Genomic DNA, 12,718 nt, shown 5'->3' with positions numbered 1-12,718 from the left:
GTGTGTGTGTGTGTGTGTGTGTGTGTGTGTGTGTGTGTGTGTGTGTGTGTGTGTGTGTGTGTGTATTAGGGAGGCAGGGGAGGGTGTTCGGGGGGAGGGGGGATATATCTGTTTAAGTGTTTAGGAAAGTGAGAAAGTGATACTACAGTATATGATTATACGAGTTGTGTATGTAGGGGTGTACAGTATGTGCGTACGTGGGTGAATGTGAAAGGTTTGTGTGTATTATTTGTTATGCACAATCGTTGTATACTGTAGGTAAGAACGTGAGATGGTGGTATTGCATCCCTGTGGGCGTTTGTGTAATTTTTTAGCACACCTGATTCAGGGTGGGGTCTGCTATCGGCAGGTACGGAGACGGTCCTGCGGAGCAGCTTGGTGCGATGAGACACAGGGCGCCGATCGCTCATAAGAAGAGGATGAACCTGGGAACACAACACACACACACACACACACACACACACACAAACACACACACAGAGAAGCATACACCAATTAGCTTAGTGAAGATCAATCATACAGTCAAATAAACACATGAGCAAAATGTCTAGGCTATTTATCACTTTTAAAAGGGGGGGACATTTTGCATGATAGAGTTTAAGAGACTAAGATGTTTCATGTTTAAACACTTGAAAAAAAAAACGAAATAAAAACTATTACAGGATATCTAATGACAAACAATACAAAAATCATAAAAAGCAATCACCTGCCATTCATTAACACTATCACCAAATCGATTTCCATTACAACCTACCTGTCTATCTATCTATCTATCTATCTATCTATCTATCTATCTATCTATCTATCTATCTATCTATCTATCTATCTATCTATCTATCTATCTATCTATCTATCCCTCAATGTCTATTGTGGTAGCAATTTTTTTTATTCTTTGTTAATTGTGAACGAGTGAACATTTATAAATCCAGTGAAAGTTTATTAAAAACAATAAATAAACCAGAAAAGGGTCAAAAAAACTGTGTCGCTCCAAACGTAACATCTTTAAACTACATAAGTCCTACGTAATGACGTAATAAACAATACAATATGAAATTGGTGCTTCATTTTCCATAAAAGAAGTATACATTTAGAAATAATGCAATGTTTAACTAAATTTCACACAATAAAAAGGATAAATGATAAATAACTAAATAAAAGTCTCTGTTTGTTTCTTACATCTGTCTTTTCACCTTTTTATCATGGACTGGACTGGAAGATTATGTGTAGCCTGCTATAGAGCTCTTTTCTCATCCCTATTAAATATCTTTAGAATGAACTGAAACGCTGACTGCACCCCAGGCCTCCTCACCTCACCTACAATAGTACCTGACTTTACTAACACTGTAGCTGAATAAATCTCCACATTCAGAATCTAGTGAAAGAGTGTACGTACTTATAACAGCTAATGGGAACTAAATGTGAAATATGTTTGAAAAGCACATACAATTCATAGAGGTTGCCAGGTGACACCACAGTCACACAGGCTGAAATGTTTCATAGCTGGACCTTCAGTTGAATAGTCCTAGACTTGGAGGTTGATGACCATTTATATCATATTGCCTAATTTTCTGTTATAGAACATTCAGATTTCATGCTTCCATGGTAAACAATGCTCCAGCATGACCAAGTACTTTCTACTGTTAAAAACCACTGATTACTACCACTAATTCATGAAGGAATACTGAATTATATAACAAAATGCTTTTTCATCCTCTTATTCCTGCACACACACACACACACACACACACACACACACACACACACACACACACACACACACACACACAGTCAGAAGGTACGGGTTAAAAGAGTACAATACCCGGTGGAATACAACCAGTCAATGTAAAAGGGGGCATTAGGGTTCAACAACATAATACAGTAACTAACATTCTAACATTCAACATCATACATCATACCACAAACTGCAGAAACAATAGGTCAGCGAATTAAACCTGCATACGGAATGTACTGAATTCAGCATATATTACAGACTGTTGCTGCTATAAGTCTGGCTGGAATTGAGCATTAGTGAATATAAAGATTCATAAACAGCTTACATTTGATGTGTAGGCTTTTTCCTCAATAAATATTGGGCAAATACAAGGTGGGGTCTATGTGAGTTATGTTATATTGGGTGTGTAATCACAGTGTGTGCATGTGGTAGGTTTAGTTTCCCTTCCTTCTTCTGGAAATCTCTCCGCTATCCAGAAAACAATTAGCACATGTGGGAAAAACCCTGGACAAAATTAATTTTTTTTTTTGTATAACGCTTTTAACAACAAACATTATCAACTTAACACAGATAATGTGATGATTCAAATAAATAAGATGTTCTTTATAAGTGTAAGTTTGTTCCTGAGCCTGTGGCAACTGTGGCAAGGAAAAACTCCCCCAGATGGCATAAGGAAGAAACCTTGAGAGGAACCAGACTCAAAATGAAACGTATCCTCATTCGGGTTGCACCGAATGTCCATTTATTACAGATAAACGATGTTGAGGTGCAGTAATGGTGATCGGATACAAACTGTAGTCCTGAATCAGTGTAGCAGACTGTTGAAAAAAGCGGAGGGACACCTGACTGTTCCATCTCCTTCTATAGAGCTCCAACCCTATTGAACACCTTTGGGATGAAGGTAAACGCTAACTGCAACCCAGGCCTCCACACCTCAACTTCTTTAGTACCTGACCTTACTAACACCCTTGTGGCTAAAGGAACATCCATAAACCTCCACAAAATCTAGTGGAACATTTTCCCAGAAGAGTGGAGGGTATTTTAGCAGCAAATGGGCACTAAATATGGAATGAACTGTTGATAAAAGGCATATGGATTTTGTCCATATATAGTATATTGTTTCCTTTCTATTCTTTATATGTGGCATAACAGATCTTTAAACTCAATTATTCTTTGAAATTCGCCCACCATTTGTGTGCGCAATTTACCCCATTGCACATGCAAATCAGTGATATTAGAGTGTATCTGGCTCTGAGTTTATCTGGCTCCGAGCTGCCAGCTTCTTTGGCACTAGATACCAAAAAAACTGGCAAGTAAGAAAATGTAGAAAAGAAATTATTTTGACACATAAATTTGCTCCAGATTGTAATTTAAATATCTAAATCTCCAAATCAACCTGTTTACATTACAGTTAAATAAAATAGTTGAATTTTGTTTTTCTAATTCTAGGAAATTTCAAGATAATTGTCACAAAACGCATTCCATATCCACAAAAATGTGGCTTCTCAGAGACAGCGAGTCATAGCACAGAGGTCAATTTTGTGAGGGGTTAGGGTTGTAAATCATAGCTCAGGGGTTAAGGTTGGGAATCTTGGGAAAGGAGTTAAGGTTGTGAGTCTTGAATCGGGGGTTAAGGTTGTAAATCTTTGATCGGGGGTTGAGGTTGTGAGCCTTGGGTCAGGGATAAGGTTGTGAGTCACAGCTCAAGGCTTAAGGCTGTGAGTCATAGTTTATTATAGCCCAGGGGTTAAAGTTGTGAGTCATAGTTGCAGGGTTAAGATTGTGAGTCTTGTATCAGGGGTTAAGGATGTGACTCTTGTATCAGGGGTTAAGGTTGTGAGTCTTGGATCAGGGGTTAAGCTTGTGAGTCATTGTTGCAGGGCTAAGATTGTGAGTCTTGTTTTAGGGGTTGAGGTTGTGAGTCTTGGATCAGGGGTTAAGGTTGTGAGTCTTGGATCAGGGGGTTGAGTCTTGGATCAGTGGTTAAGGTTGTGAGTCTTGGATCAGGGGTTAAGGTTGTGAGTCTTGGGTCAGGGATAAGCTTGTGAGTCACAGCTCAAGGGTTAAGGCTGTGAGTCATAGCTCAGGGGTTAGGATTGTAAGTCTTGGTGAGCCTTGGGACAGGAGTTAATGTTGTTTGTTATAGCTAAGTGGTAAGGGTTGTGAAATTTTGAGTCTTTTGTTGGGGTTAAATTTGTGAGTCATAGCTTAGGGGATAAAGTTGTACATTATAGCTCAGGGGTTCTGAGTCTGAGTTGTGCATGAAAGGATTTGAGTTCAGATCACTGGACTGCTGCTAAATGACCTAGAACTGGAATTCTAATGAAATACCAGCTTTTCTTATGTAAAAGACTCTAATATTTACCATAAACTCACCATATAGTTTGCTATTTGCTAATTAATTACTTGCATTTAGTAGGCGCACATATAAACAAGCCTGTATCTGGCAATACAAATTACGGTTCACCCCAGGTTTGGATGATTTGATAAAAAATCTTCACCTCAATTTGAAACTCGTTTTTGTGTTCATGTCTCTTTGATGAGATTGAAGCCATTACTGTGCCAAGTCCAACACTGACAGCATGTCAACAATATGGCCATGGAGGTCTGTTCCAGGTTTTACAAATACTATGGAGATCCATCTGTAATGGTTCCTTGCCTTACATGTAATAGTAGATGCACATTAATATATGTTAACCTTCTTTTTATCTTCAAAAGTAACAAGAAAAAATGACTAGAACAAGTTTGTTTAGCAGTGAAAAAGAGTTCAACCTAAATTTTAAAATGCTTTATCATTAGGGTCATAATGTACATGAGGCATGAACTGTGAATAACTTTCCAACATTAAAATTTTCAATTCAATACAATGTATATCAGCTAAAGTTCACCCAAAGCCTTAATCAGAGTAATGCATTTGTGTTTGAGTAGTTCTCAGAAAAAAAAAACCTAATAATTTGGTGTGTTATAATTACAATTTTATAATTTAGTAGTTTAAATCTAAAGGTTATTTCAATTATCTCTGTGTGTGTGATTGGGGTTGGTTCTGCTTGGGCAGCCTCTGAGTCCTGGACAGAGTATTCTCAAGGTAGCCTGTTCATTTGAATATTAGACTACATGCTAGTTAGTTCTCAGCTTGGCCTGAACGGGGAAATCCGAAATTCATATTTGTCATGTGTCCCAAGACATTTTAATATTTAAGCCTATACTTCACATGTTCGATTGTGGGGTGCTCCACAATATCCTTGAAATGATTGATTGTGTCATTTGTCAATGGCAGAGTGAGGGCAATAAATGGTTGAGACACATGAGCAATGAACCACAGTGACAAAAGCCAAGCTTGTGGAACTTCAAGGTTCACTGCATTGTCTGAGAATCAGCTCTGAATGTAGAACCTGGTGAGATACCAGCTCTGATTCTGTGGTAATACCATACAGAAAGAAAGCCACACTATTTTCCTCTGACATGACAAAAGCACAGAAATTGGTCGATTGATAAGAATCCTCGATATGAATAACCTGGAAAGCCAGTTCATTTATTCAACTAAATAAATGCAATCATTATTTGTTCCTCTTCGTTATTTTCCAAGTCAACAGTACAGTTTTTCTGGGGTCATGTAGAAGAAAGAATTCCCGATTGTTCATTCCCCTACCAAGCAAAATCAGGACCTAAATGGTGACCCTACATTATGTGGGCATCTTATACTACTTCCATAGTAGCTTTACCCTGGTCAGATGGATTGTAGCTGATCCAAGGAGCAGTGGGTGCAAAGTAGGATAGATAGGTTTTAAATATATATGAAGGTATTCAAAACTACAAAAAAAGTGCACATAATATGATATTGCATATTGTATGGATTTGCCTATGGTTTGATGGTATAATATTTCACATGGTATTATATTAAGGTACCTCGCAAGTATTGTGAGCTTTTGATAATGCATATAATGTCACAGTGGCACTATCAGTTTTCATCGTGTCAGCTCTGCTCCACTACTGATTGGGGAGGAGTTACAGAGTTTGAGGGCCACTAGTAGGAAAGATCTCCAGAAATCTGCCTTTCTTCATGATCATTCTATTTCATACCTTATTAAGAAATTAGTGAGATGGATCCAAATGTACTGAGTAAACAGTTGTAATTCGAGTACCCTCAGTGATCACTAGGGTGGTAGCAATAGTTTGATTTGAGTCACAAAACAGTGCAACCCCGATACTCGTGGGGGTTACGTTCTAGAAACCCCTCGTGAGTAACAAAAAATGGTGAGGTTTTGACTCTCCTTTTGATGGTTCCGTTCACATGGGGAATTGTACATGTACTGTAGTGCAAACTAAAAAAAAATGTGAATGATTAGTTATAAATGTTTAATTTACTACTTTCAATAAATAATACAATAATAAAATAGTTTTTCAAACATTTTTATGCAATTTATTAGTAGAAACTCTGTTTAAAATGTTACTCCTGACTTCCTGAGCCACCCGCGGCTTCCCGCGAACATTTAGATTTTTGGCGAGTTGCTCGCAGTCCGGTTCCAAATAAAAAGTCACAAACTATCGAGGTCGTGAGTCTCAAGGTCGCGAGAATCGAGGTTCCACTGTACTGGCTTCATGAGTTTGATTACATTTTCTAAATTAAGAAAAAAAAAAATACTCAAACAATACAAACAACAAAACAATACAAACAATCTGGATTAATATGGATAAAACTATCTAAAATATATATTTAAAAAATGCTATAAACAGAGCGCTCTGTTCCACAAGTCAAAAAAGCTGCGATAGTTGCAAATTCAGTTGACTCAATTCAATTCAATGTTTCAGAGCAGCTTTACAGGATGCGCAAAAAAAAAAAAGTTAAATATATGTGAAATATGTGTATTTATCTCTGATGAGCAGCCTGGGGCAACTGTGGCAAAGAAAAAAACCCTTAGATGGTATGACGAAAAAACCTTGAAAGGAACAAGACTCAAAAAGGAAACCTATCCTCATTTGGGTGACAGCAAGAGCATGATTATAAATCATAAAAACCACAATACAAAACCAAAGTGTGAGAAATATCAAGTACACCAGAGTGTGTGATTATGAGTAATGTCCTTTCTACTGTCTAATATAGTCAGTTAAAGTTGTGGAACCAGGTGCTCCTGAGCAATAAATTAGCTCAACATCTGCAATGATTTAAGGTTTAACTGCAACTCATCCATTCCAGAGCCTTTAAATGTTCAATGATGAATAAAACAGCATAAGTAGAATGGTATTTTTTGAGTATTGAATACAAGGTTGTTTATCCTCTAAGTCCAAGCTATCTTGAGACAGATTTTAATGCACAACTAAGCAGACAAAATGCATGAGCAGGGTCAAAAACACAAAGTAGGTCAGGTGATGCACACACAGAATATTTGAGGCTTAGGCAAAACACAAAGGTCAATAAGTAGCACAAAGGGGAACAAAAACACTGGAACCAGTGATACAGGCTACAGCTACACTAAACCGGATAGATAAATAAAAAAATCCAGTTGTCTAAAAACACTCTGCATCCACAATTTCATTTTCAGTCATTTCCCAGTAGTTGCTCATCCACACTAAAACGGCTGAAAGCTACGCAAGGCCAATACGGAGGGAAAAATATGTTTTCAAACAAAAACATTCGTGTGGACATGGCCACAAAGTCCTGGTAACATTTAATACGTAAGAGCATTGAAGCCTTCACTCTGTGCTTGTAGTTTGTGTGTGCAACTTCAATACATAGTGTCAGTTTTGAGCTTGTTAAGGTACATGTGTAGTCTATGGTGGTCATTGTATGTTCTGGAAAACTGTGATTGTGGATTCTGAAACTGCACAATAAACCTAGAGCTCCAAAGTCAGCTAAAATACCTGATTGCTTCAACATTTAATGTTGTTTGTAAGTGTCTGAAGAGCTGTTTTTAACTGTATTAATGTGATCATGTAACAACAAAACGTGTTGGTTGTTGCAATGCGGAGCTTTCAGACTATCAGACTTCACAAGTACAGATCTTGCAGACTCACCACGAAAGAATGAGACAGTTGATCTGATAATCGAGAAGTGACTAACACAATGGGTGGCGTATTCAGCGTGTTTACAATGTCCAAAGGGATGAATAATGTCCCGAGTGGAACCGCACAAGATGTCAGAACAAAGCACAATTATTTAAATGGTTATAGGTTTATTGTAAATCTGTAATTTTATACAGATTTTATTTTTTTTCTGACTGTGATCAACTGTGGATGTGAAACCGTGGTAATTAAAATAGCAGATAAGGGGGTTTTACTGTATTCTCTATATAACACTGTGCAGATTGGGACCTCTGGTGTTCAAACTGTGCAATTGCATGATATAATACTTATTTGCAGGAAGCTAATTGGACATGTCCATAATACACAATGTCAAATTTTTCTATAGTAATGCATCACGTTATGATGTACCCTCTGTAGTAATCGCTTTTCCCCGGTCAGATGGACTGCTCCTGCTAGTCCCATGAGCAGTGGGTACAATGTGGAGATTGTGCTTCCCACCAACCTATCATGTTCCTTCTTAACGAGTGCAAGAACAATGCTATACACATTCACAAGAACAAGGTTCATGGACAGGACAGGAACAAATGCTTTGAGCCATGATGCATTGTGTATAACTAGCCAAATATACAGCTGTATGAGTTTCTGCTGTTGTCAATCACACTAAAGGGCATCCAACACACTGTTCAGCCAGGACTATGGAAGAACCTCATAGGGGTCTGTTTTTGTTGTTAATTTTAGTGCTTTCATGGTTCAGGCTTTGAAACCACTCCAAAACGTTAAACGTATTATACAAAAGAACCCAATTTCCATGTTTATAGCGTTTCCAAACAGGATTACATTTAACCTTTAGGTAAACTCTGGCTTTTCTTCTTCCACTTCTTCCACAGAAAATACCATGAAGCACCCACAAACTTTCTTCATCTAAAAAGGTCATCTCCTTAAGGGGAAAAAAAATCCAGTCAAGTGTTTGCTCAGCGTCTGTAAAAGTAAAGTGCAGACATGAATCTATTTTTGTAGCCAAGCATACACACAAGAGGTGCTAGAACATTAAAAAAAAAGCTAGGCAGGATCCCTTATGAAGCAATGAGTCCCAATTATGTCAAGCAAAGAAATGATGAGAAGCACACGGATGCCTGTCTGAAGGTTTCTGTGAATCACTGCGACAGTTTTCTTCAGATCTGCGTTCCACCCGGTGCTGTAGGGGATATGATGAGATTCAACTGAGTGATGAATGCTGAGGTATATAAACAGATTTTGACTCATCATACATTGTCTTTGGGAAATCGACTGCCTAGTAAAACATCCACCCTAAAATACTGCACACATAATTAAGATCTACAGGGAGGGATTTGAGGGGACATGGTGCACTGTGTTAAATTCGATTTAACAGCCCTCCTACCTCGTCATAGAGAACAATTTGAGATGTAGCCAGAGATGAATATATTATTTGCACAGAGAGACAAAAGAGGCTTTACACCTGATTAAGGGCCTCGTTTAAGGGCCCAACTGCGGCAATTTGGCAGTGCTGGGGCCCCAAATCTTCCATTCAGTAACCCAGGACCTTAAATGGTGAGCCATCACTTCTCTTAGTTTGCTCACATCCAGCTTGGAAGCTAGGGTCAGAACACAGGGTTAGCCATCAAACAGCATTCCTGAAGCAGATGGGGTTAAGTGCCTTGCTTAAGGGTCCAACAGAGGCAGCTTGGTGGTGCTGGGGTTTCTGGCCCCCATCCTTATGATTAGTAAGCCAGAGCCTAAACCGTTAAACCACCACTGCTCAACTGAACAGACTTGGATTGTTGTTTTGAATTCTCGCCAAAAAAAGGCATTTGGCCGAGCCTAAAGATGCGCATATGGACTGGGAAATTTTGAAGGACAAAATTGAAAAAGTCACACAAGCAAGAGGTTTTGATTTTTATGCTAGTACGAGCACACAGTCTGAGATGAAACACAGAAAAGGACCATTCTTTTATTTATCCATAGTAAGTGTCTTTTAGAGACTAGATTTATTTGAGACATTTTCTTAATAAGTGTAGGAAATGTAGAAAAGTGTCTATACTTTGATTTGGCAGTTCAAATTTTTGCATGGTTGCCATGAGCTATCTGTCACAATGCAGCTAAAACTAGGTAAACACCATAGGCACCATATGCTATATGTGGTTCAATTGTTACCACCAATTTGGAGGCACACACTTGTATCAGATGTCTTTGAACCGGGTAGCATTACATTTTCCCTTCACCTGAACTAGGAGACCCAACCCTTTTCCAGCATGACAATCAGCTAGGCACAAAATCAGCTTCATGAAGATATGCTACATGGTAAAGTCCTTGAGTGGCCTTCTGTAGAGATCTAACCTCAAGCCTTTGCCAAACCTTTGGGATTAATTGGAAAGCTGACTGCATCCCAGACCTACTTACAATATATGAGCTTCTCAATGAGATATTGGATACTACAACACACTGAGTTGCCAGTTTATTACTTAGTTGATCATTATATGTAATAAACCTGCAAATTGGTTTACCATCAGGAGGGACCATGAATTGGTTGACAAAAAAATGCAACAGAGGTTAAACCTTGTGCAATACATAATGTAAAAAATAAATAAATAAAATAAAATAACACAAAATTTGCAATCCTGTTAAGAAAATTAAATAACTTACTACTATAAGAAAATTAGTGCATATAGTGAACATTGTTATATTATAATATTGTGTAAAAAAAAAAAATCAGTTATGAGAATTATTAGAAATGCAATGACAATAACAAAAACGAAACAACAGAAAAGGGACAATAAAAAATTCTCAATGAGATAGTAGATAGTGCCGTAGCACAAAACACAGAGTTGCCAGTTTATTACTTAGTAGATCATTATATGTAATAAACCTGCAAATTGGTGTACCATCAGGAGGGACCATGCATTGGTTGACAAACTCCGGAGAGAGAGAGAGAGAGAGAGAGAGAGAGAGAGAGAGAGAGAGAGAGAGAGAGAGAGAGAGAGAGAGAGAGAGAGAATACATCTTCAACCCTTCTTATTATATTTCTGGCCCAAAAAACATGAGTCAGATAATTACTAAAATCCTAGGAAGCACATCCATTTTCATGCTAGGCGTGCAGAGTTACAAACATACAAGACAGCAGTTAAAACAAAACAAAAAACAAAAAAAACTTAAAGCCAGAAATAAAACATGTAAAAATTAATTGGGGAATCAATGTCACATGCTAGACAGATAATTTAATTTTATTCAGTTAAAGGCTCCAAGTCAAAACTACTCTGAAGTTTCCCTGGATTGATGTAGATGGTAGGACTATGATTATTATTATTATCAGGGTGTAACACTGAAATGTGAAGGTTTATATATAAAATTATTTATAATTGAGAACTTCAATAAAGGTTTGGCCAAAATGTACATTTCACTGCGAGTTGTATTCTGTATATAACTATGTTTGTGACAAATAAATTCTTGAATCCCGAATCAAAAGTGTGATCACACACACCTGTGTATGTTGAGAGATTCATTCCAAATGTATTCTCCCTTTTCAGCTACATTAACCTCCATGTTTCTCTTCTACGAAAACTTACTACTAGATTTCGAGTTGTGGCTGTGTGGATTTTTGATGATTCAGCTAAATTAGTTAGGTCTGGCACTTATGTTTGGTTAGAAGGTCTTGAATTCAATAATGACTTCTTAATTACATTGTTTTTTTTTTTAGGCTTACACCAACATCAATAATTGTAATTTCAACATGTCACGTTGATTGTTCACACTTAATCTTTAAAAACATGTTTAGGTTACATTTAGAATAATCAAAGAAATCGATAAGATCTTCCTCCTTAGTTAACTTTGCAAACACTAAACATGTTTTATCAGGTTCTAAGGTTTCAGAACACACGATTCCTGTAGGTTGTAATTACACAGAACTCAGAGAAATACTGAGACTTTATAGGTTTCACAAAACAGACATCCAAGGATAAATAAGGTCAATATTTATATTCTGTTTTAAAGACAATATTCAAACAGTTTTTAAGAGTTGATTAGATTCAACTATATTGTTGCTGTCACAGGGTGCAAGTACACACCCAGTGAAATGCAGATTACATTTAACCAGAAGTGCAAATACAAAATAGGAAAGTATTGGGAAACCTTGTCAGACCATAATTTCTGGCCATATTTTGTTCCTCCTCAGACTACCGTAAAGTTTGAGACATCCAATTGTCTTTGGATGTGGTAGCATGAAATTTTCCTTAAAATTGAACTAGGAGACCCAAACCTGTTCCAGCCTGGCATTGCTCCTGTGCACAAAGCCAGCTCAATTAAGGTCTGCTTTACACGGGTTGAACTGGAAGATCTCCTGCTACAGAGCGCCAACCCTATTGAACACCTTTGGGATGAATGTAAACACTGACTGCACCCCAGACCTCCTCACCTTCCCACCTACATCAGGACCTGACTTTACTAACTTTACTGAATAAATCTCCACAAATTATCACATAATCTAGTGGAACATCTTCCCAGAAGAGTGGAGGTTATTATAACAGCAAAAGGGAGCTAAATGTGGAATGGGGTTTTTAAAAAGTACAAAAGTATCTTATGATCAGGTGGTCACAAAATTTAGTCCAAGAAGAGTATACATGTATACATAGACTTTTTTGTTCTTTAAAAATTTTGAGTAGAAGGGAACGATTGAGTGCAAGTGACAATGTGCAAATATAAAGGTGCATTGTACAAAGGAATGAGGTATAAATATCTTGTAATCATCAGGTGACAAAACAGATATCATATAGTATATATATATTAAGGTGGAAAGAAGCAAGTTTGAGAATAAGGTATTACCAGTGGTGGACAAAGTACACAAAGCATGTAGTTGAGTAAAAGTAGAGATACGGTAGGTAAAATGTGACTCCAGTAAAGTAAAAGTGTCCATTTAAACTTTCACTTAAGTAAAAATACAAAAGCATTTGCCTT

At 37.5% G+C, this 12,718-nt stretch overlaps 1 protein-coding gene across 7 annotated transcripts in view; it reads right to left on the bottom strand.

The window, feature by feature from the left end:
- The window catches only part of syngap1a (synaptic Ras GTPase activating protein 1a), a 169,473-nt gene that overhangs the window by 111,426 nt on the left and 45,329 nt on the right, over positions 1 to 12,718 (bottom strand). For all 7 annotated transcript variants that reach the window (XR_014534437.1, XM_083546934.1, XM_083546935.1 and 4 more), the window contains exon 3: positions 320 to 425. Coding sequence is in view for 6 of the 7 variants with exons in the window: in XM_083546934.1 (XP_083403060.1) it covers positions 320 to 425 (106 nt within the window). In the remaining variant the exon portion in view is untranslated. The remainder of the gene's footprint in view (positions 1 to 319; positions 426 to 12,718) is intronic.

The sequence above is a fragment of the Silurus aristotelis genome, assembly GCF_946808225.1.
Source record: "Silurus aristotelis genome assembly, chromosome: 7".
In the NCBI taxonomy this organism is placed as follows: domain Eukaryota; kingdom Metazoa; phylum Chordata; class Actinopteri; order Siluriformes; family Siluridae; genus Silurus; species Silurus aristotelis.
The sequence above is the reverse complement of the archived record's forward strand: the minus strand, read 5'-3'. Positions and strand labels throughout refer to the sequence as shown.